At 46.3% G+C, this 25,917-nt stretch overlaps 1 protein-coding gene across 1 annotated transcript in view; it reads right to left on the reverse strand.

The window, feature by feature from the left end:
• Positions 1 to 25,917, reverse strand: part of LOC147728286 (uncharacterized) — a 1,395,946-nt gene that overhangs the window by 567,474 nt on the left and 802,555 nt on the right. The window contains exon 10 of the mRNA XM_086963769.1: positions 17,489 to 17,602. Coding sequence (XP_086819895.1) covers positions 17,489 to 17,602 — 114 coding nt within the window. The remainder of the gene's footprint in view (positions 1 to 17,488; positions 17,603 to 25,917) is intronic.

Consider the following 25,917-nt stretch of genomic DNA (forward strand, 5'->3'; position numbering starts at 1 on the left):
ATCCTATCTACAGGAGCCCCTGTGTTGGGACTGGACCAGGTGCCCAAAAGGATGTCAGTGAGGGTTTCATTAAATGGTAGCAGTGGCTCCGAAGAGCTCACTGCTGGTTGAAGCACCTCTGTCAGGAGGTTAGTTCTGACTGCCACCGTAGGGAGCTCGAGGTTGAGAGCCTCCGCCGCTCTACGCAACACCACGGCGTAAGACGCTCCCTCCTCCATAGCCACAGTAGGAGGAGACAACATGCCACGGTCTGTTGAGGTACCCAGACCACTGGCTTCCCCCAGTTCCTCTCTCCAGTACTGTTCATAACCTAGCTGGTCAGTCAAAGGGTCTCCAGACCCGCCCAGTCCTCCTCATTCTCCTCTTGTCTGAAAGAGCCTTGGTAGAACAGGACAGAAGTGCCAATACGGATATGAATAATTTAAATAAACCACTATTCATCCAAATCCCGAAAAGAAATTCAAGAGTGGGAATTGCTAATCAATAGCTCTTTATTTCAAAAGTTTTTTTAAGAATATATTTCAAAATTTTAATTCATAGTACAAGAAGGATTTTCTTAAAAAACACGTGGGACATTAAAGCGTAACTATACATTCAATCATTCATTCAAAATATCAAACATATCACAAACAACCATATGACATTCACACAGTCATGGGAAAAAAGAATATAGTACAATGTATAGACAAGGTAACAAAAGAAAATAGCCACGGTCTACAAATATTTTCCAATGGTAATGAGGTAGACTATTTTTTTCATAGTACATTCCTATATCTCTAACAGACTAGTTGGAACTCATTATAAATTAATGCTGCAAGGTAATGTACAAAGTAGAGCTCCGGATTCAACTACTTGGATGCCCGGATGCTCACGCAGACCAAATGTGGCAGGGCCTACGCGTTTCGAATCCCACTGAGGTTGTTGGGGATTCTCTTCAGGGCCTACTGAAATATCAATTATGGGGGGTCCTGGATGTGTACTGAACAGAGTGGCTTTACAGGGGTTGGCCTGAACCTTTTTGGAACATATAATAAAGGATATGTATTTCTTTATTCAAATGAGCCCGTGGAGAGGTTCTTAGACTATGCAGGACGGGAAATAAATGCCCCTAGTATTGCTTGATGTCGTTTCAGGACTGCGAAGGAGGGGGACAAAGGTGTATGCCAGTATAGGCGGTTTTCGAAGTTTGAAGACCCAGACAGACTATAAATCAAACGGTCCGCACAGTAAGAGGAAAATCAGTGCAATATCACTCAATCATCGTGTGTGCGAGTGAGGAGAGCCAGCTAATGACAGTGAATAAAGGGCATTCTGGCGGGCGCACGGAAAGGTTCAAAGTTCAGTTGTGACCCGTACTCGTCTAAAGAAGGGATCAGCGGACACCCACCCAACGGGAGCCGAACGACGCCACCTTACGAGGCACAGAGGTACTACTGACTAAAAACTTTCCGGATCCAGTCTGCCCCTGAAGGTAATTCGAAGGTAAGGAATCTAAGACTAACTGTTTCTTTCAAAGATAGTGAAAACAAAGAAATTATTAACAAATGTATTTTATGCTGTCTAAAGAGCAAACTACCTTTAGTAACGTCTTATATATTAGAGATTATATCTAGCCGCAGATTCCTTACCTTTCAATTTCACCAGGCATCAGACTGGATCCAGAAGATTTTTTGTGAACAGTACCCCTGCCCACCGGTAGGTGGGGTCTACCGTTGCTGTGAGAGTTGCTAGTGCCTCCCATGGCAGAAGTAACGTCGCCACTGAGGCACACAGACAGTTACTTTTCACAACTTTCCATGCCAGAAGCGCAGAGCCATGAAGATCACGGACCACTGGTGTGTAAAACTAGGGCGCTGAAAGGGTGCAATCCTAGCCCTAGAAATCTGTTTGAAGAGCAGGGTGGATGGGTGTGTCAGTAAGGAATCCGTGGTTCAATGAAGTCTCAAAGATACGGCGTTAAAGTAGGTGGGTAACTTGTTCATCTGATAGAAACCTCTAGCTGCAGATTCCTTACTTTTTTAATAGATACCCAAGCAATACCTCCCTGAAGGTGGGTCTGTGGACCAATTTCAAACAAGGAAGTCTTGCAGTAAAGAAGAGGCGAAGTGCTCATCTTTGCAGACCTGACTGACCGGACAATAGTGTTTGATAAATGTGTTCAGAGACGCCCAGGTTGCTGCCCAACAGATGTCAAGAACCGGTACTCCGCGTGCCAACGCAGTGGTCATAGCTTTAGCTCTTGGTATGCCATTCACAGCCGGATTCACACCAGAGGTGTTTCCTCCACCCCGGACCCCTGCCCATGGACTGACTCCTATGCTGTACATGATTCTAATTGCGTCAGTTTTCCCGCTGTATATACTCCTTCACGTGTCACCAGCACCGTTCACCCTCTCACGAGCACTTGTGCAGTCGAACACAGGCTACATGACATTTAATGTAACGCAGTGCTTTTATGATTGTTTATTTATTTCTTTGACCTTAAGAATAAATATATAGAAAGGTTTCTCCTTGGTTTCTTGTCTCCCTGGTTTCCTCCTCTGTGCTCAAAGCAAATTAATTTTGCTCCCTTATAAATTGCCTATTGAAACCCTTTGAGACACTGTTGAAGGATATATGCAGTACCTATATAGGCGCTACTGAGGCACATGGACAGTTGCTATTCACGACTTACTATGCCAGAAGCACAGAGCCATGAAGATCACTGACCACTGGTGTGCAAAACTAGGGCCCTGAAAGGGTGCAATCCTATCCCTAGAAATCTGTTTGCAGAACAGGGTGGATGGGTGTGTCAATAAGGAATCCACAGCTCAATCAAGACTACCAGATAAGGCGTTACCATAGTGAAGTAACTTGTTCATCCGATAGAGACCTCTAGCTGCAGATTCCTTACCTATTGAATAGATGCCCAAGCAATACCTCTCAGAAGGTGGGTCTGCGGACCAATTTCAAACAAGGAAGTCCTGCAGTATAGAACAGGCGAAGTGCCCCTATCTGCAGACCTGACTATCCAGACAACATTGTTTGGCAAACATGTGCAGAGGTGCGCACGTTGCTGCCCAACAGATATCCAGAACCTGAACTCTGCATGCCAGCATAGTGGTCGCAGCTTTAGCTCTGATGGCCTTCTGGAGGTAGTTTCCTGGCCAGTGGATAGCAGATATTGATGCAGAGCACAACCCATCTACAGATGGCCCGCTTCTGCCCAGCGCAGATTTGGTCTTTCACCCTGAACTCTCGTGTGCAGTCCAGGTAGAATGACAACGCTCTTTTTCAGGCCAGAATGTGGAGTTGCACTTCTTCTTTAGAGCGATGTGGAGGAGCAAAAAAAGGTAGGCAAGGCGATTGAGTGGCTAACATGAAATGAGGTGACCACTTTCTGCAGAAAGGAGACCCTTGTGCAAAGCACCAGTTTGTCAGGATATACAGAGGTATGGTGGCTTAGATGAGGCTTGCAGGCTCACTCAGTCTGCAGCAGATGCATGCGCCACAAGGAAGGATGTTTTCAATGTCAGAAGCCTGAGGGGACAATTATGGAGAGACTTGAAAGGTGCACACATCAAGAATGCCAAGGTCCCACTGAGGCATGATAAATGGTGAAGGAGGAACAAGATGAACAAGACCCTCTACAATAGGGGCCTTAACAATGAGGGTTTGTCAGCCAGCCACAAGAAGGCAGAAAGAGCAGACAGTCCTTAAGAGTGCAGAGAGCAGACCCATGCTAGGCAAGGGAAAGAATGAGGAGCTTACTTCAGAAAAAGAAGCAGAAAGAGAAACGATATGTTCTTCTGCACACCATGCCACTTTTCCAGTGGCAGGTGTGAACTGTCTTGGTGGAGGATGCCTGGCGGACAGAATAATGCGACAGACTTTGGAAGGAAGGTCAAAAGGTGTCAACTGCAGCTGAAACAGACCTTGCTCCACCTCTAGGTAGAGACACCATTTATGATCCACTAGGCATCGAAAGCAGAGTTCATGTGCCCTGGCGTTCAGAGAGCCCACCAGGGATGAGTGACATCTGTCACTACCGTCAGATCTGGTTGGGGAATGGAACGGACCCAATTGTGGTTCGTTAGCCACCACTACAATTTTTTTGCAGTTCCCTCCGAGATTCGGACCGTGTTGGAGAGAATCTCCTGATGCCGCGCCCACCGTAACTTCAGGCCCCACTGCAGATCCCACCATCGGGCATGTGTCACCAGCAGGATGCAGGAGGACATGAGGTCCAGCAGCTTCAGAGTCAGTCACACTGAAACCCAGGATAGAGGCTGAAACATCGGGATCATAGCCTGAATATCCTGGACTTGCCGCTCAGGAGGGTATGCCCGAAAACTGCACTGTTTACAGAACAGCTACAATGAAAGGGAGCGTCTGAGAGTTAGGTGCGACTTCAGCATGTTGATGGTGAAATACAGCGAGTCAGAAGGTTTGCCATAGTCTAGGGGACAAGAGCCTCGAGGGAGCCCGCTTTGAACAGCCAGTCCTTGAAATAGGATAAGACTGACACCCTTGATCTTCGCAAAAGAGCTGCAACCACCGCCATCACTTTGGAGACCATCAGAGGGGTGCTAGTAAGGCCTAAAGGGAGCACTATGAACTGAAAATGCATGTGGCCTACTGTAAACCGTAGATAAGTGCAGATGGGCTGGCAGGACGGGGATGTGAAAATAGGCATCCTGCCAGTCTAATGCTACGATCCAGTCTCTTGAGTCCAGGGCAGACAAGACTTGAGCCACCTGAGCATTCTGAAATTCTCCTAGAGGAAGAACTTGAGGGCTCCGAGATAGGATGATGGTCTTTGTCCTTTTTAGGGACCAAAAAGTAGCGGGAATACCAACCACAGCCTACTTCTTGCACTAGAACCCTCTCTATGGCTCCGTAAGCAAAGAGAGCCACGACTTTCTCTGATCCTCCATCAGCCGGTCATCAGATGGTGGCATGAACGGAGGCGTAGTCTCGAAGGGGAGGATGTAGCTCTTCGGACAACCTGAAAAACCCACCTGTCCGATGTTACAGACTGCCAGTGGCGTAGGTAATTGTAAATCCTGCCACCAACTGGATGCCCATTGTAGTAAAGGGGCAGATTAAGAAGATTTGGAGGCTCCAGCCACTACCAGGATGTTGGACTGACCAGACCAGTGGCTACCCGACCGACCAGGTCTGTAGTTACAGTGCCCTCCGCCACGCGGAGGCTGGGGAGCATGAGCGGCTCTGAGGCTGAGAGGAAATTGGCTTCTGTAGCCGCGAAAGGCAGATTGGGGGTGATGTGGGGTAGCAGAGCTGCCCAAGGACTTGCCCATAGCCAGAGTCCTTAAAGCGCTCAAGCACCAAATCTGCTATGTCTCCAAAGAGACGGGTGCCAACGAAAGATGTCCATAAGGGAAGCCTGGACATCCCCCAAAGAGCCAGTCGTCTTCAACCAGGCGTGGCGCCTTAGGGCCACAATCAATGACACTGCTCTGCCAAGTGAGTTGGTCGGGATAAATCCACATTGCATTGTGAACTTTGCTGCATCTCTACCATCTGCAACAGCCTGAGAGAGTACGGACTGGTCCTCCTCAGGGACCTGTGGCAGCACTTGTACAACTGTGTACCACAGAGCGTGGGAGTAATAGCACAAAAGGCATGCAGTGTACACAGACCGCAATATTCAGCTGGCGGAAGAAAACATCTTCCCCCAATTAATCCATCCTTTTGAAATCCCTATCCGGGGGAAGCGGTAGGGAATCCGCGTTGGTATGTCAATGCTTGGACCCCTAAGCTCTCCAGGGTAGGGAGTTGGATAAACAAGTTTGGGTCCCTGGTGGTGGCGATCATCGTATTCACAGGAGCCCCTGTTTTGGGGCAAAGTCCCCAACAAGATGTCAGTAAGGGCGTCACTGAATGGGAGCATGAACTCAGACAAACTCCAGGTTGCAACACTGGTCAAATGGATAGCCTCGACTGGATCCGTAGGCTCTAAAGGTCAAGTACCTCAGCCGCCCCCTGCACCACCATTGCATACGAGGTTCCCTCCTCCATAGCCACAGTAGGATAAAGCATACCAGTATTTGGAGAAGTATCCAGTCCATTGGATTCACAGAGTTCCTCACACCAGTCCAGATTTGAGAATTCTTCATAGGGCTGGAATTTTGCAGGGTCCAGCAACTCCCTCCCATTCTTCCCTGACACCTAGCCCAATGGGATAGGACTCAGGCTCCAATCTAGGAAGCACAGCTCCTGCCGGTGTCGAGCAACAGAGTCGGAGTCAGTGATCAGAATGGGGTGGCGATGTCGGAAGCGTCCGCCTAGGACCAGTGCTGGTCCAGATCCAGGAATGGAACCTTGGGGCCCGCCGGAGCCGTCGGCGTGGAACCCAATGGCCTGAAGGCACACACACCTTAATGGTCAGGTCGCCCATAGATGGGTGCATGGGGGCTGCTCTGGCTCCTGGAAAGTCGGGGATATGTGAATTTGGCCCAGACTCTGAGGAACCAGGCCTTGAATGTCAACGCTCCCTCGTCACATCAGCTGACAGAATAGGAGAATTCGAAGACCACTTCGACTTTTTGCTCTTTTTGTTGTGCCTTGACTTACCAGAGTACCCCGAGGACTTGGAGTGGAACGATAACTACTTTGGGCTCTGCAACTGCTCCCGGGACCTTCCTCTCAACTGGAATCTCTATTTGTGTGGAGTTGCATGCTGAAACGCCTTGAGCTTTAGGAACTGATCCCTCAAAGCTTTCGGATTCATGGTGCAGCAATTGGAGCAGGACTTTGGGTTGTGCTCCAAACAACACAGACAGACCTGATGCGGGTCCGTCACCAACATCGGTCAATTACCAGATTAGCAGGGCTTGAATCCTTTCTACCTAGATGACATATCTAATACATCAGGAGGAAAACCTAAAAACATTCGGCAAAACATCGAAAAGATCCAGTCAAATAGTGACTGAGGGGGTGGTTCTTTTCCAGATCAACGTTGGTTGGCATGGAAAGAAAAGAGGACGTCAGCATGCATGGATGGGACCTATATAGGTATCACAAAGTCACTTCTGGCACAGACGATGCAGACAATGCATGCAGACCCGATCGACGTCACCTACTGGTGCGCAGGGGTAATGCTCACGAAGAATCTTGCGGATCCAGTCTTACACCTGGGAAAATCCAAAGATAATGAATCTGCGGCTAGAAATCTCTATTGGGACCGTTCTTTCTCCAGTGTTCGAGAACAAAGGCCTCACCCAAATGACTGGTGTTTTTCTCTGGGAAAGGTTGCAACTTTAATATGTGCACATAAGCTTCACAATTATGCAATTCCTGGAATATTAGTTTGCTCTGCTAAACGATACAACCAGTACTCGGATCACCATTCCATTCCACTTAAAAACATCACTGCCTCCTTTTCTCAACCTCCAGACTACCTGCAGATGATCATCTGCAAATACACCCCTAATTAGAGAAATAAATAATCATATTTACATTTATTTTCAATTGTGGCTCATCTTTATGGTTTTCAGTGCCAAGATAACACTTCTGGGTGAATATGCGCTTTACAAATGCATATACTGTGCAACGTTATGGGTGTTGGGCTCCAAACTCCTTGTTTCTGCTTCTTCTATTCATTATAACAGTAGATAATCACAACCTATTATTGACCACTGGTATAATTTAAAAAAAGGTCAAACTTGATGCAGTCTAAAACAGAAAATCTGTCTGGTGGCTAGTGCAGGTGCCTAGATGTGCCCTTACCATCCAGAGAAATTGACCAGGTTAGTTAAGTCTCAGCCCTTCTCTCGAAGGCCTGCTATGCATCAGGTCTTCTGGTATTGTTGGGCCACTTTTCACGCATGGAGCACTGCATTGCAAACTGACTAACTGCAGTGTGTGAAAAGCAGCCTGAAGGAGAGGCATCACGGCACTTAGTATAAGGCAGGAACAGGCTTCTGAGTCCAAGAGGTCAGTAGGCAATGGGAGAGCCAGGTCAGTACTTCAAGGAGAAAGAAAGTTAGCAGGCAGGCTGATGCAGTTTCTTGGTTTGACCTACCCGAGCAGCCTGCTGCCCTTTAAAGTGCAGAAAAGCCACTGTTTTCATGATGTCGATCGAGCCCAGGCAAAGGCTCATGATGATTAGGATTAGATCTAGGAGCGAAAGGGTGGGACTGCGTCCACCTGACCCATATGACTGGGCCTGGGATGGAGGAAAATGTTTTTCTTTAGGGTGTACAATAAGTGATTATAGGAGACAAGTTGCTATGGTAGGTGTTAGATTTGAGGGGCTCTAGTTAGCAGAGGTATGTACCTTTGACAAAATAGGGACCCGTGCATCTGGTAAGGGGTACACTCCTAACATAACCCCTGCTACCCCCCTTGGTAGTTTGGCACGAGCAGACAGGCTTATCTCACAGGCAGTGTGTAACGCATTTGTGAACACATACAGTAACCCAGTGACAACACTACAGTTGGACACCAAACAGGTTGTAGTACAAAAATAAGTATTTTTATATAGACTGAACACAAGACCACAAACGACAAAAATCCACAATACTGTACTTCAAAAATGGTAGAATGAGCTTAGTTCTCTCAAGATGACAAATGCGCCACTGAGTTCAATGTACCTTCGGATGTGTAACGCTATACAACGAAAGTGTTGCAGGGAAGGTGATGCCTTGGTTCCTTATACGCAAGAACGGTGATGCCTCGGGTCCCTACTGATGCGTAGGGGATGTGTTGGTTCTTCCCGGCGTGGGGAGGTGATGCGTCGGTTTCTTACTGCGCTTCCGTGGCGATGCCACCAGCAGCGCCGTGATGCGATGAAGATTCGGTGCAATTAGGAATATGCTACTTACCAGTAAGCATCTGTTCTTGGCATGTAGGGCCGCTAACAATCATATCTTGTGCATAGATCGCCGCCTAGTGTTGGGTCCGGATCATTGCACCTTGTTGTCCTGGAAGAGTCTTCGAAGTATCACGAGATAGGTGGCTCCTCCCCTGGACTACAGTGCGCATGGGCATCATCTCCATCCTCAGATTGTTTTTCGCCATTGTGGCAGGGATGGAGTCCAATACAATACTTGATGACCATGCTTACAAATAATTCTGACTGCCACAGCTGCGACAGGCACCGGGGAGGATGGGCGGGAGATATGAATGTTAGCGGCCCTACATGCCAAGAACAGATGCATACTGGTAAGTAGCATATTCCGTTCGAGGCACGTGGGCCGCTAAATTCATATCTTGTGCATAGAATAAATAGCAGTTTCTCCCTTAGCGGTGGTTGCCTGAGCCAGCTGCAGTAGCCTGAAAGAGGGACCTTAGAACAGCCTGAAAGAGGGACTTTAGAACAGCCTGAAAGAGGGACTTTAGAACAGCCTGTCCTACAGCAGCTTGCTGCTTGGAATGTACATCAACACAGTAGTGTTTGGTGAATGTATGTATGTTATTCCATGTGGCTGCTCTACATATGTCCTCTAATGGAATGTTACCCAGGAAAGCCACGGATGCCCCTAGCTTGCGTGTTGAATGCGCTCTAGGGGGGATTGTTAGTGTGCGTTTAGCCCTCTGATAACATATCTGAATACACTTAACAATCCATCTGGCTATACCTGATTTGGAAATGGGTTTGCCCTTGTGCTGTGGTGAAAAAGCAACAAAGAGTTGTTTAGTCTTCCTGAAATCCTTCATCCTGTCTATATAGTACAGGAGAGCTCGTTTGCGTCTAATGTGTGCAGTGATCTTTCTGCCAATGAGTCTGGATTGGGGAAGAAAACTGGCAGTTCAATAGTTTGATTAATGTGGAACTGAGAAACTACCTTGGGCATGAATTTAGGGTCAGTGCGTAGTACCACCCTATTTGCGTGAACCTGTATAAAAGGTTCTTGAATGGTCAGGGCTTGCAGCTCGCTAACCCGTCGCAGCGACGTGATCGCTACTAAGAAGGCATCCTTCTAAGTTAGGAACTGTATCTCACAAGAGTGGAGAGGTTCGAAAGGAGGTCCCATCAGTCTGGTCAAGACTATATTAAGATTCCAGACCGGTGAAGGTGGTCTTCTGGGTGGAATGACTCGTTTGAGTCCTTCCATAAAAGCCTTTATGGCTGCCAAATGAATACGTATAGAACTGTATGCAAGATCGCATCTGTATAAATGTAACCGGTAACAAATGTTTTGTGTTGATGCATCTAGCGGGTTTATGTCATGGTTGGAACAGTAAATGACAAAGCGTTTCCATTTGGCAGCATAGCAGGCCCTAGTGGTAGGCCGTTTCGCCTCCTTAATGATGTCCATACAATCAGGAGGCAGATTCAGATACCCAAATTCTATGACTTCAGGAGCCATATCGCAAGGTTTAACTGTTGCGGATTTGGGTGCTGAACCTCTCCATGGCTCTGAGTGAGAAGACTGGGTGTAAGATGCAGTCTTTGATGAGGCACCACGGAAAGATCTAGGAACGTGGTGTACCATGCTTGCCTCGTCCACGTTGGCGCAACCAGGATGAGAGTCATCGAGTGCTGTCTGAGTTTCCGTGCCACCAGAGGTATGAGCGGGGCCGGCTGAAAAGCGTACGCAAATCTGCCTGACCAGTTCATCCATATCTCATTGCCCTGAGACCGCGGGTGTGGGAACCTGGCGGCGAAGCTTGGGCCTTTTGCGTTCTCGTTTGTGGCGAACAGGTCGATTTCTGGATGTCCCCACTGCTGGAAGTACGGTTGCAGCACCGAAGGATGAATCTCCCACTCGTGCACCTGATGGCTGTGCCTGCTGAGCAGATCCGCCATCTGGTTGTCCTGGCCTGCGAGGTGCTCCGCCATGAGGAAAATGTTCCTCTGAATGGCCCACTTCCACATGCTCTATGCCAAGTGAGACAACTGTGGAGAGTGAGAACCTCCCTGCTTCTGAATGTAATACATGGCCGTCATGTTGTCCGTCCGAATCAACACGACCTTGTTGCACAGATGTATCTTGAAAGCCTTCATTGCCATGAAGATTGCCATCAATTCCAGCTGATTGATGTGCATCTTCTTCTGTTGATCCGACCATAGTCCCAGCACTGTATAATGAAGGAGATGCGCCCCCCACCCCAGGAGGTATGCGTCCGTCGTAAGCACTATTTGTGGTACAGGCTCTTGGAACGGTCGTCCCTTGCAAAGGTTGCGCGATTCCACCAATGCAGAGAGTTGTACGCACGACCGGTCACCAACACTAGGTCTTTCAATTGTCCTTGAGCCTGATTCCACTGCCATGCTAAACACTCTTGGAGCGGACGCATGTGCAGTCTCGCGTGCGGGACCATGAATATGCAGGAGGCCATCATGCCTATCAACTGCAGAAACACTCGCGCCTGTAGTGAGTGTTGTGGTCTGAATTTGCGAATCAGCAGTTGCATGCTGTCGATTCGCACTGACTTTGGCTGGGCTGCAGCTGTCACAGTGTCCAAAGTCGCTCCCAGGTACTGCTGTACTTGAGCGGGTTGAAGTTGCGAATTGGGATAGTTCAGAGAAAATCCCAAACTGTGCAGAAGATGTATTGTGCAGGACACGTGGCTGGCGCACTGCTGGGCCGACTTCGCTTGCACAAGCCAGTCGTCCAGGTAAGGGTAGACCTGAATGTGTTGTCTCCAAAGTTGTGCCGCCACTGTCGCCAAGCACTTGGTGAACACTCTGGGAGCAGTGGTCACTCCAAAGGGTAGCACCTTGAACTGGTAATGCTTGTTCTGTATAGTGAACCTGAGGTATTTCCTGTGTGCCTGATGTATAGGTATATGGAAATACGCATCCTTCAGATCCAGAGTTGCCAGGAAATCCCCCTGACTGAGCAATGGCAGAACCTGCTGCAGAGTCAGCATGTGTAAATGTTCTGAAAGGATGCATAGGTTCAAGGGTCTCTGATCCAGAATGGGTCCGAGAGACCAGTCCTTCTTTGGGACCAAGAAATAGAGAGTACACCCCGGATCCGTGCTCCTCTGGAGGCACCAGTTCTATGGCCCCTTTTTGCAGCATGCTGGCTACTTCTTGCTGTAATAAGGTTAAGTGCTCTGCGGACATAGGATGGTGTCTTGGTGGTATGTCGGGTGGAGTGGATGTCAGTTCTAAACAATACCCGTACTGGATAAGTTGCCTCACCCACCTGTCTGTGGTAATGCCTTCCCAGACTGGCAGGAACTGCTGAAGTCGTCCCCCGACCGGTGTTATATGGTCCGGGGGCAGTGACAAGACGTCACTGTTTGGTATTTGCCGAGGACCTGGTGTTATTATTTCCACGTCCTCTGCCTTTGGTGCTGTTACCACGGTATCCACCTCTATTGGTTTTGTTTAAGGTGGTCTGTGCACCACCTTTATTGTATTGTGTTTGCTGAGATGTTTTCCCCCTTGACGGCCCTCTACCACCTGAGCGACGAAAAGAACCCCCTCTGAACTGTTGAGACTGCAAGGCCCCCATAGACTTAGCCGTCTCGGTGTCCTTCTTGATCTTTTCAAGAATCGTGTCAACGTCAGGCCCAAACAGGAAATCTGGGTTAACGGGGTGATTGAGCAAACTTGTTTGTATTTCTGGCTTAAACCCTGAAATTTGTAACCATGCCTGCATCCTGAGCATCACACTAGTGTTAATGGCCAGGGCTGCAGTGTCTGCTGAATCTAGGCCACACTTGATAGAAGGGTTGGATATCAGTTTCCCTTCCTGAATCAACATTTCCGCCCCCTCTCTATATGCATCAGGCAAGTGTTGCAACAATTGCTCTAGTGTATCATAGTGAGCCCTATCGTATCTAGCCAGTAGAGCTTGTGTATTGGCTATTCTCCAAATATTCGCTGCCTGCGCAGCAACCCTTTTCCCAGAGGCTTCTAATACTTTAGATTCTTTGTCTGGGGGAGGAGCATCACCACTTGTTTGTGAGTTCGCCCTCTTCCGGGCATTGGAGACCACCAAAGAGTCCAATGGCAATTGACCCTTATATACGTAGGGTCCACAGGAGCAGGCCTGTATTTCTTTTCAATACGTGGGTTCACCACCCTTGCTCTAGTTGTGTCCTTGAAAATGTCATTGGCGTGCTTAAGGACACCCTTCAGCATCGTCAGCATCTTCATTGATCTGTCCGACATAGAGAAGGTAACAAACAGAAAGTCCTCCTCAACTGGGTCTCCATTCATGACCACATCATGGTTCAACGCTGCCCTTTCAATTAGAGCGTTGAACGCCGCAGTATCCTCTGCGGGGGCCGTTTTTACTTGGTAACACTGGGTGTCCGCCGTGCCTTGATCGTGGAGCACATCCTGCAAGTCATCCTGATTAGAGTCATCAGGATAGTTGAACTGCTAGTCATTTTGGCCATCCCCCCCACCATCTTCAGTGCGTGTGGGGGAATGTGTAAAGGCTTGTCCATAAGGCCTTACAGACTCGAAAAGAACTGGCGAGGAAGCAGAGTCTCTTTTCCTTTTAAGTGGAATTTGATAGGATTCCATTGGCTCCTCCGGCAAGTTCTTCCGTTTGAAAAGGGCGAGTCTTCCGGTTGCAGAGTCAATGTACAACTTCTTTGCGCTTTCAGAAGAAGGTGGACTGGAACCGACGCCTTCAGGAGTGGCGGTCGGCCCCTTAAGTTTTAACATCATTTTCCCAGGGTCGGTGCCCTGTGCCGGCTTAGACGTTTTAGGTCTTGCTGTCGGAGGCAGTCCAAAATCTATAGGTGGAGGCCCCGATGGCTGCTTAACTTTTTTCACTGCCATCGCCAACGTCGAGCCAGTCGTTGCGCTGGGATTTCCAAAATGGCCGCGCCTTGATGCGTCATGTTCCAACGTGGCCATTTTGTGCTTGTCTTTGAGAACCTTCACCAGCATCGACTTGTATGCATTCGGACTGAGGGGCGGCTGCAACTCAAGTCCGTCTTCAGTGTCCACGCCCCCGGGGGCAGCCTTAGATGACGTCGCTCTGTCTCGTTTGGCCTTTGGCACCTTCTTGGATGTACCGATCTTCGGGTTGGCACCCGTTTGTGACCCTGAAGGGGCAATGACACTCCGAGCCTTCTTAGGATCCGATGGAACAAGGCTTTGTGAAACGAATACTGGTTTGACCAGTTTCGGTTTTGGTTTGTCTTTAGCCAGTTTCGGTTTCGTTTTTGAAGGCGTACCCACCGAAGACTCTGAAATATTCTTAGCTGGGCCAGGTTGCGGGGCTGTAGAATGAGTATAAAGATCTTGGCTAAGGCCTTCCGGCGATGCTTCGACCTGAGCCTTTGACAAGACAGTGTCACTTTCGACCCCCGAAGCTTCGGTTGGACCTTGCTCATCGCTGGAGCCGCCCTCCAATGGCAATACCGTCGTCTCTTACCTCGACGGCTTCATCGACTTCGATGTTCTCATCGTCTACCTCTTCTCCGTAGTAAGATTCTTGACAGGAGGCCGGCTCGGAGAAGTGCTCCGGTTCCTCCTCTTGGACGCCCTCGTCGTCCCCAGCCTCGAAGAAATCCTCCACATCCGACGCTCTCCGCGCCTGTAGTTTCGCCTCACGTCGAAGAGCGAACGCCTCTTCTGACCTGAATTTCGAACAGGCCAAGCAACTCTCCTCGTCGTGGTCTAGAGACAGACATCTGTTGCACACAGGGTGCACGTCTGAGAGAGGGTACTTCGCGTTACAGACTGGGCAACGTTTAAACAGGGCCTGGAATTCCATTGTCGATGTCAAACTTCGATCGGGCCTAAAAAGCTGGGAGCACACGTGCTCAAGTATCCGGGAATCCAGATAAGTTAACTCGGAACCGAACGAAGTACAATACCGATGCTTAAAGAGGCGCCTGAAGAAAACAAGTTTTTCCAATAGGTTCCGAACAAGAGTCACGGAACACATCCGAACCCAATGGCGGAAAAAAACATGGCGGAAAAAAACAATCTGAGGATGGAGATGATGCCCATGCGCACTGTAGTCCAGGGGAGGAGCCACCTATCTCGTGGTACTTGGAAGACTCTTCCAGGCCAACAAGGTGCAATCATCCGGAACCAACACTAGGCGGTGATCTATGCACAAGATATGAATTTAGCGGCCCACATGCCTCGAACACAAAATTCCTTCTTCTTGATGCGACACAATGTGTGCACGCCTGACGGCGACTCAACGATTCTTCTGAGCCGCGACAGGCCTTGCGACACGCTTCCCGGTGATGCAGCGGCGTCTGATGCAACGTCGATCCTCTTCTCCGGCGATGCAAGGCGCTTCCGCGTTACGAAGCGACAGCGGCGACACCCTTCTTCAGAGATGCGACGAAAGCGGCTGCGACGCGCTTCTCCTTCGTGAGTCGCGCTTCCAGCTCCTTGCGACACGCAGTCCCTCATAAAGACCAAACAACAGCAGGCACTTCAAAATAACTCTAGGGGAGCTGGTGGGTGAAGTCTGTTGTCCCTGAGACATAAGCAGGAGGCAAGCTCTATCTGAAGCCCTTGGAGATCTTTCACAAGTTGAATGAAAGTAGCACAAAGTCCTTTCTCCTTTCTTTGGCAGTCAGGAAACCACTGCAGGCCAATCCCCCAGACAGCACTCCGCTTTGTTATAGTCCCTTCCTCAGTTCCTCTGGTTCCTCTTCTCAGCAAAGGTTTCTTCTGGTTTCCCAAAAGTGATCTAAAATTCTGGGGTATGGGTCCCCATATGTACACTAAATTGTTTGTCCTCTGAAGGCAGAAGGTCCTATACCCAGTCCAAACCAGTTCAGTGCATTCCTGGAGCACTTTCTTCGCAAGACTCCTCCTTTCTTTTGACAGTGTGGGCCAGGGACATCAGACGCACCGCAGGAGGTGGAGCCAGCATTGTGGAAGGCAGGCCCAGCCCTATTCAGGTCCCAGTCGCAACTCCTCCCGCCCATCTACATGCAGATAGCTCCATTCAGCGCTGTGTGGACTCACCCAGTATCTTTGAATCCTCCATCCCCTGTCACTCAAACTCCAGACAAGGAATACACAACCTAGCAGAAGCAGGCTTGGGCAGTTTAGGCAAGAAAATACCTACTTTCTAAAAGTGGTATTTTCAAACAACGTTAAAACCAACTTCTCTAAAAGATGTAGGTTATCATTCTGAATTCAGGCATACTAAACTCGAATTTCTACCTAGTTCCCATAGTGAGTTGGGATTATAAAATGTTATAATCAAACTGCCCATTCTGGCCTATGGGGAACAGTTGGCCTTGCAATAGTGAAAAAAATGGCTGTAATTCACTACTAGGACATGCCACACACAGCAGGGCATGTCCTACCTTTCACTTACAATGCACCCTGTCCTTGGGCCTACCATAGGGGTGACCAATATGCAGAAAAGGGTAGGTTTAGTCACTGGTAAGTGTGTGCACTTGCCCAGTCAACATGGCATTACCAGACTGCACACAGGCTCTGCAATGGCAAACCTGAGACACACTTTACAGGCTGCTTCTGTGGGTGGCACAACCAGTGCTGCAAGCCCACCAGCAGCATTTGATTTACAAGCCCTGGGCACACGCAGTGCACTGTACTAGGTAAGCCAAACCAGCCAATCATGGAGTCACTAATCCATACATCAATTTACAATAGGGAGAGCATATGCACTTTAGCACTGATCAGCAGTGGTAAAGTGCCCAGTCACTAAACAGCCAACAACAGGTCAGAAAAAATACAGAAGGAAGGCAAAAAGTTCAGGGATGATCCTGCAAAAAGGGCCAAGTCCAACAGTAGGACTAGAGTTCAGGTTATTATGAGGGGGGTAAGGGATGGGATTAAGATAAGGCTGGCGTAGGGGTGGTTTAGTGGAAGCTCTAAATGATTTAATAAAGTGTGAGGTGTATGATGGCCTGGGAGAAACCACTACTAGGGTGTCCCGCCGTGAAATAAGAGACACCTTAATGGAAGGTGAAAAAAGGCTATGTTTTTAAGGAGGGAGTAACAATTTGGGGTTAGAAGAGAACTTATGATTATGTACAGTTCATAAATGTAGTGGCAATATTTTTACTTCTCTACTGCTACATTTTTTTATTTCCCATAAACATACAGGATAGTTCTTCGGTTACTAACAATGGATCTGATTAGTCTAAACTGAAATTAAAATCTGTATCAATTGTTCAGGTCCTTTGAGGTTGGTAAAAAAATAAACATGTGGATATTAACCAACTGGGGCAAGTAAGGGAAAGGCAACAGTGTCACAAAACGTGCACAAGATATATTAAGGTCCAGAAAAAATTGACCATAACATGCCAGTAATTTCCCAAGCCAGGAAGATAAACAAGCAGTGAAAGAATACTTCTAGCATTAGAATACCAACAAACGTATGCATATGTATGTTTCCTCGCATATTCAACCTCATACGTGTGGATATTCAAAATTGCACATCTATGGAAGATACCAACATTTGGTTACTTGTTGAGTGTACACACCCAAGAACTTAATGGTGCTAGCTGAGTTCTAGTAATAAGGTCGAATGGACAACAAAATAGTTACTTTTTTTAATTTTTATAATCGCAAGCCTCCGATACATCAACTGGGGTTAATTAGATTATCTGCACTCACCTCTGTGTTTTAGCACTTTGCCAGAGTGATAATTGCATTCTTCTTTACGCACATGCTTTCCTTCAGTTGTTACTGCATACATTTCGCCACATCGACAACATACCCTCCTGAGTGCTGAAACAGAAACAGTTATTTTTTTTATAATTGAGCAGTATTAACCGAACATCAAGATTAAATATCACTGGTTGAACATTTGTTGCTCGGCGGTATAGACATTCTTATGCTTAGCTCATTGTATAATTCTTTCACCTAACATTCATCTTGTGTAGCAGCACGTTAAAGGGTCGCGTACAATTAAAGAAAACAATTCACTTACCTTTAAAATTAACATTTCTTACAATTACCATGGCAGAAATCTAGACATGCTTCAAAGGCTGCTACCAATACACCACAAAATGAAGAAAAAAAGTGGAAAATGTGAGTGTGATTTGCAAACCTGTTATAGTGATTGACCCGCATGGGCAGCTTTTAGAGATTAATTTGTATATTTTCCCCATGTCAAGAGAAGACTCATTGGTTAAATAAAAATAAACAAGGTTATGCTTTTAAGTGAAAGGCAGATTAAAAGGGCCCTTTTCACTAATCAGTTTAGCTAATTGTACCCAAACGTTCCTGATCTACAGTTAATCCATCATCAAGCCCACCTCGTGTTTACATTTTCAGCACATCTTATACAAATATCCGCTGCAAAGAAAAACAATTAAGAGTTTGCTGGGGAGGGTCGAGCCAAGATACCAAGATAGGAGAACCACCTTTATACGTACCTTACTTACTCTGCTACAGCACTGGATGTTTTACAGATTTACATATTTTTTTAACTGAATACAAAGCAGTGGTTTCCTGAGAAGTAGGTGAATAGTAGGAGCGTCATCTGTGCAGGCTTTTCGGTACCACGTGTCCCACATTACTGTTAAACATCGCGCCAGTATCAAGGCACCAATGCTTGCATAATTTTCTAGTAATTTCTAGGTGGCTGAAGTGCAGATCCCCACCTGCAGCTTCCGGAGTCCTACAGACAATTTTGTTCAACTCCATGACGTCGAGAGGGAAGCCCCTGGCCACATTAGTTATGAAAGACCACTGTCAAGGCCATGTGAAGGCCACAAACAGAAGTCACAGACTTGAGTCTTCGTGCTAGTGAAGCAGTGGGATGACCTTTCCTGACAACATATACAACACTATCTCCACCTCGAATGTTGGGTGCCGGGACACTGCCTAGTTAAGATGAAACTCTGGCCATGGAATGAACTGTCCACTGCGGGGCTTCGAAAGCTTTAATTTCTTCTATTATGTGGATGCGATAATACCCATTAGGAAAGGATTCAACGAAGGTCAGAAATTTGAGCTGAATTTCATGCATAAGGTAAACAAACATTTGCAATGCAATCGGGTTCGCATTTGTGAACGTTTTGGTTTGTAGGAGTGGAGTGGATGTATGTAGTGGAATTGTGTGGTTTGCATTGGAATTGCTAGCTGTGTAATTGTGTGATGTGAAATTATGTGGTATGTAGGGTACTGGTGTATTGGAAATATGTGGCATGGGGAAAATATAGGGGTGAAAGCAATATAAAATAGATAGAAAGTAAGATTGAGAGGGCTAGGTAGTTTGTATATGAAGTGCTGCATGAACTCTAATTAGACTAGTAGAAAGAGCGTGTGAGAAAGAATGAAGGTGAGAGAAGGTTATAGACGCATAAAGAGATTGCACTTGTGTACAAAGAAAACACTGAAAGCAGAGGAGGAGAGTGTGTTTGCGGTTTGGATTATTTGTTCAAGAAACTGTGCTGAAAGACCTGAAGTGAACCAATGTAAGTAATGCTGGGCGAGTGTGAGAAATGGAATTTTATGGATAGAAATTATGTGGTAATTAGTGTAGTGGACTTGTGTAGTGGTATTGTGTGTTGTGGAGTGAAATCTATTGTGGGGAATTATGTGGTGCGGAATTATGTGGCATGATGTGGAATTGAGTGATGTGTAGTGGAACTGTGTTGTGGAGTGGAATTTTCTGCAGTGGACTTGAATTGTGTGAAGTTAAATTGTGTTGTGTGAAATTGTGCGACACTGAGTGAAGATATGTGGAGTGGAGTCATGTGGCATGGTGTGGGGTGTATTTATGTGGAGTGTCAAGTGGCATGGAGGAGATTTATGCAGAGTGTAATTATGTTGTGTGGTATGGAATTGTGTGATATTGAATTGTGTGGCATGGCATTGTGTGGAATTGTGTTGCATGGTGTGAAAATGTGGAGTGTAAATATGGAGCACGTTGCGAAGTTGAAGTTTGTGGAGTGTAAAATATGATTTTCGGAGCGGAGTGGATATTTGTGGAGTGTAAATATATGGAGTGAAGTGTAATTATGTAGTTTGGAGTCTTAATATATGTTGTGGGATTATTTGGAGTTGAATTGTTTTACGAGGAGTGCAATTGAATTATGTTGCTTGGAGTGGTATTATGTGAAGTGGAATTTGGGGCATAGAGAGGAGAGGACATTTGTGGAGTTGAATTGTCATTATGTGGCATGTAGTGGAATGATATAGTGTTGAATTGTGTGATGCAGAATTATGAGATGTTGAAATAGTTTGTATGGGTTTAATGAGGTGGTGTGTATTTGTGTGTTGTGGAATTGCATGGCTTGTGTTTAAGTGTATGTAGTTAGGCTTGTTGTTTTTTATAAGTAATGGTGTTGAGGTGGATGAAGTCACAACTTTAAATCAGAGGTAAATGAGCTCCTGCTGGAGCTGCAATTTCAAAAGATGACATGCATTCTCTTGAAGATCGAGTTATAGATCTCTCTAGTATTGGTAACGCACACCCAGGCCCTATTTATAACAGCAATCACAGCAAACCACTTATCACAACAACAATATTGCTTATATAGAAATATAAGACAATCCATTGGGATCTTGAAGATTTCTTTCTTCTTTTTAATTAAAAAGAAGAAAGAAATCTTCAAGTGGTGTGCTGCGATTGCGGTTATAAATTGTGCTCAATCTCAGGATTTTTTTTTCCTTTTTTTCTTTTTTCTCCTTTATCTTTTTTTTGGTCCTCATTTGCCATTACCCCCGTTTAAGGCAACCACCGACCACCACTGTGTGTCTATGTGTCCATGGCAAACGATCAACAGATTGGCACCGAGACACAGATGTCTTTCTGCCGGAAGAGGGAAACCAGCACAAGAGGAGGCGTCCTACTATACTCCGTCTAGGTGTATTGCAACCAATTGGACCACAATTTCGCCAAGGATAACCATTACTTTAGGTCCTTGGAGCAGAAAGTAGGCATAAGGAGTAGTTTCTGTCCTGTAACTCCAGTTCTGTAGTAGGGGTATCTCGGTTATAGTCATAATCTAGTGAATAGTCCCGCCCATGTGCGTGGACACCAGAGCAATCAAAAATAATCTCTTAAAGTGTCGAAAAAATGCAGAACTGCACAGACACTTAAGAGAGAATTTAAAGACATATAATGCAGCCTAAAAACAGGCTACACTGTCCAGTACTTCAACTAGAAATTCCACCAAAAATCCACCAACAGCAAAGCCTGTCCAGATTTCCCTTGCCCTCAGCAAAAAACCCTCTGGAATGATAGAGAGGAAGACATGGACAGACAAGCCCCATAGGCTGCCATTATGTGGCTCAAAACAGGAGACTGTGACTATAAGAGAACAAAACCAGCACAAGATGAGGCGTCCTACTATACTCCATCCAGGTGTATTGCAACCAATTGGACCACAATTTCGCCAAGGATAACCATTACTTTAGCTCCTTGGAGCAGAAAGTAGGCATAATCATAGGACCCGGGGAAAAAAACAAAAAAAACAAAACAAAAACGGAAATCCTAGTTCCATTTTACAAAAAGGTCCCAAAAGGCATGCTTTTTCTTGCTGCCAGATCTAACCTGGTCAATCTTTGAGACTTCGAATAAGGACGTCAACCACCCTGAATATGTAGGGGGTATAGTGTCCACCCAGAACCTGCATATCTGTCTTCTTGCCAAGAGGATTGCAAAAAAGAGGAAAGATCTGCCCTACCCAGAGATTTTTTTGTCAATCCCAAAGATGATTAAAGGGAGTGTAATACGCAGTGCTGTCTTAAGTATGGAACTCGGGGCATCCTTCACTTCCTCCCAAAACTGGCTGATAGTGGGACAGTCCTTAAACATATGCCCATCCGATGCCCCTAACAGGTCACATTTGTTGCATTTTTTTCCAGGAAGAAACTTTGCCAGTTTTTGAGGGGAGAAAGATGTTCGATGTAAAGTGAAAAGATGATTTTGACTCAGCCATGCTGGCTTCACTATCTGATATAATAGGCTAAAGGAGTCCATCCACATCTGTTCGCAATTAGCACCAACCTCTCCTCCCCATAACTCCTCGGCAAGCTTGAAGTCTCCGTCTATCTCTTCCAGGATCGCCCAATACCAGCAGAAAACCTCCTTGCCTCCCCCATGTCTTGTCATCAATGGATTTTCCAAATTACTAGAGATTCCCAAGGGGATGCCCTCCCTACTCAATGCCTGAGCCCAGCTGGTCAGCTGCATGTGTTTGAATCTCAAAAGGCCCGGCCCAACTCTCTCCCGCAATTCTTCCTGTGACACCGTTGAGCCGCTAGCCAGTAGATCCCCCAATGCAAGATTTCAGCCTCCTTTATCGGATTAGCCAGTCTGTCCTTAAGACACGATGGAGTACCTGGCGAATCCCACATAGGTGCTAAGTTTGAGAAGTAGCTGATCCCTATGCACTTTCTCATTTTAGCCCAGCTTCTAGCCAGTAATTGAAGTATTTTTTACTTTTTAAAAGAATTTCTGGTCCCCAAACTTAAAGAGGAAGCAGTCCAGTGGAAGATTGGCCCAATCTAGCATAGTTCGAAACATCTCTCCTCTGGAGGTAACTGATGGTGTTTTTAACACCTTGGCTGCTTGGGAGATTCTTCTGCTGTGCTGGATCTTAATGTAAATGGGTTTGGTCATGACGAGCTCAGCTCGTCATGAGCACACGAGCACCGTGACTCCTGACGAGCTGAGCTTGTCATTAGCATGGAAGGGGTTAAGAGCATTCTAGAAAAAGATAGCTGGAATGCCCATCCGTAATACTGCAGGTCTGGTAGAGTTAGCCCCCCTTTTTCCCTTCTCCTCCTCAGCTTTTTCCAAGCCAATCTAGGGGCAGCATATTTCCAGACAAAGGAATTTAACTCACGTTGACATTTGTCTATTTGGGTGGGATCGAAAGCCAGGAGGATGGAATTAAACAGAAAAGTGTATTTAGGTAGGATAGACATCTTAATCAGGTTTGTTCTCCCCAAGATGGAAAGAGGGAGGTGAGCCCATGCCTTTAATTTTCTTTGGCACTCTTTGTGTACTTGATCAAGATTCTGGACTGCGATTCTATCGATATCTTGGAAGATTCTAATACCCAAATATCACATAGAAAGAGCAACATCCAGATGAGTATTGTTGATGTTCCAGGTTATAATTTCCGTTTTCTTAGCATTTATCTCATTTCCGGAAATTTTGCCGAACTACTCCGACCTCCTAATTACCTTTGGGAAAGCAAGGTCCAAGTCAGAGGTCATTACAAGAATGTCGTCAGCATATAACGCTACCCGCTTTTCCCACCCTCTAAAGCTGAAAGGTAAGATGGCAACATCATCTCTAAGAGTCTGAGCAAAAGGCTCAATATAGAGATTAACACCATCGATGCTAGTGTTATTTTCCTCCTGTGCTGGAACTTGAGATTCCCCATTGTTCATGACGAGCTCAGCTCGTCATGAGTGTATGGAGGTGTACATCATGACGAGCTGAGTTCGTCATGAGCGTCCAAGGAGTTAAAGAGAAGTGGGGAGAGCGGGCAGCCATGCCTTGTTGCCCTTGTAATTTTAAAAGGCTCTGTCAGGGAGTTACTTACGGATAACCTAGCAGTTGGAGCTTTGTACAGAAGAGCTACCATTCGGCAAAATCTCTCAGGCAAGTTAAATTTTCTCATGACTATTGACAGATAAGCCCAGTTGACCCTATCAAAGGCCTTGGTTGCGTCCAGGGTGAGGGCGGCCAGCGGAAGGGAAAAAGTAGAGACAATATCAATGGCCCCAACTAGATCTTGTGTAAGGTCTGCTAGATGTCTGCCTTTTATAAACCCCTTTTGATCCTCATGAATTATTGTATTAACCCCCCCCCCCCAACCTATTAGCCATGATACTGGTGAAGATTTTATAGTCACTATGAAGAAGCGATATTGGGCGATAAGACCCACATTCCTTTCGATTTTTTCCAGGTTTAGGTATTAAAACTAGTGTGGCATCATTCCAAGATTTTGGAGGGTCATTCCAAGATTTTGGAGGGTCCGCCCCCACCAAAAGAATGCTGTTAAAGAGGGTAGCCAGAACTGGGGCAACCTCAATGAGCACCAGATATAGTTCCCCCGGTAGACCGTTGGGGCCCGCTGCCTTCCCACGCTTCCCTTGCCCTATTACTTTCTTGATCTCTTCTACTGTGATCTCTGTCACCAGAGCTGTGCTTTGCTCACATGAGAGCTTTGGCATAGCTATATTATCAAGCCAAGCATCTCTCGCCGCCAGATCTTCGCATAAATCCTCTTTATAAATGGCCTGGAAAAAGTCCTGAAACGCACTTCCTATGTCTGACTTTGAAAGCAGAGAAGCTACTTCCCCTTCTACCCTGATCTCCCTAATATAGTTCCGAGCTTGGTTGGCTTTGGATTTCCAGGCAAGAATCTTTCCTGCCGCCTCACCAAGCTCGAAGTGAGAGTTCTTACTCGCTTCCCACCTTCTGGCGACCCTAGCCTGTAAAAGGCTATCCAATTCAGATTTTAATACTGCTAGTCTATTTAGCTCCTCCCCTGAGCCAATATGGGCACCTAAGTTGTTCTCGATGCATTTCATTTCTGCCTCCAGGTTCTCAATGCTTTCTCTTTATTTTATCCTTCTATAAGAGGATCGACTAGTAATACAGCCCCTCCATACCACTTTTAGAGCGTCCCACACGGTCGGAGCGTCGGCTGAAACTAGATTTACCTCCAAAAACTGCTTGGTCTCTAATCGGAGAAAGGCGATTTCTTCTTCTTCAAGTAAAATAGTACGGTCAAAGGACCAAGAGGCATGGGTATGATGCTGGCCTGATTTTAAAATGAATAACATGGCCGAGTGATCAGAAAGGTGGGACGGGAGATAACTGATGTCTATTACTAGGTCCTTAAGACTGTAACTGAATAACACGTAATCAATCCTAGACAGATGTTTGTACTTAAAATTGAGGATAAAAACCTCCAACTTGTCTCCCGCCCTTTCCCTCCAAACATCTGCAAGGCCTATTTGTGACATTATTGTAGAGAGTACCTGCCTAGGTTCAGAAAAAACACAAGCTCTAGAGCTTGCAGTCTTGTCCAATTTTGGATTTAAGACTATGTTAAAATCGCCAGCCCAAATTATGGGGTCATGAAAGGCTAGCAGGTGGTCACAAATAATGTTCATGTAAGATCGGTCGTCCTGGTTTGGACCATAATACCCAACTAAGGTATATGGAGAGTCATCCAGCACAACCCTTACCAAAAGCCACCTGCCACTCTTATCCTCCCTATACTCTACTATTTGAGCTTTGGCCTGCTTTTTAAAAATGACTAGGACCCCCCTAAAATTCGCCGATTGATCTGTGCCCAGAAAGATGTCTATCCACTTTTCTTTTCTTAAAATCTCTGTTGTTTCAGCTTTGAGAAGATGTGACTCCTGAATGACAATGACCTGTGCCGGGGAATCTCTTAAATATTGAAAGATCTACATTCTTCTGCCCCTCGTGCGCAGGCCATTGACATTCAAGGATAAGAAATGTAACTGTGTCATCCCATCACATCCCACCTCACTAACCCGTCCAAACTCCCTGAAGTTCTATTGTACTGATTTCCTTTGACTGAAGATATACTGGTCTTGCTGGTTTTCTTTAAAACAAAGCGAGGGCTCTGGCCAACGAGGAAATTTCTCAATTTTAACCCTTCCACCCTATGTGACATATTCCCCCCCCCCACCCCCCCCACCCCCCCACCCGGAAAACCCCTCCCTACTTACACTGGCCTGGTGAATTGCCAGTTTTTCTGCACCCTCAACCAGCCCTACCTCCTTCTACCCCCACCCACTGCTGAGCTGTGTCACAATAAGTGCATGAACGTTTTCATTCTCCCTATGTTTTTATAAAAACACAATCAGTGCCCTTAAACCCTAGTCACTTTTTATTTCTTAATTGAACTCTCTTCCCTTTCTCTCTTTATTTATTTAATTGTTTATTTATTTATTTTTGTAAAGGCTTGTTTGTACCTTTTACCTCCTTTTTTTTTTTTAACATCAGAGGAGAGTATATAATAGTGTATTGATACTACGTTTTTTCAAAAAGTTTTTTATTTTTTCTATATTTTTATATTCTTCATATTTTT

Source organism: Lissotriton vulgaris, chromosome 3_1 (genome assembly GCF_964263255.1).
Source record: "Lissotriton vulgaris chromosome 3_1, aLisVul1.2, whole genome shotgun sequence".
Taxonomy (NCBI): domain Eukaryota; kingdom Metazoa; phylum Chordata; class Amphibia; order Caudata; family Salamandridae; genus Lissotriton; species Lissotriton vulgaris.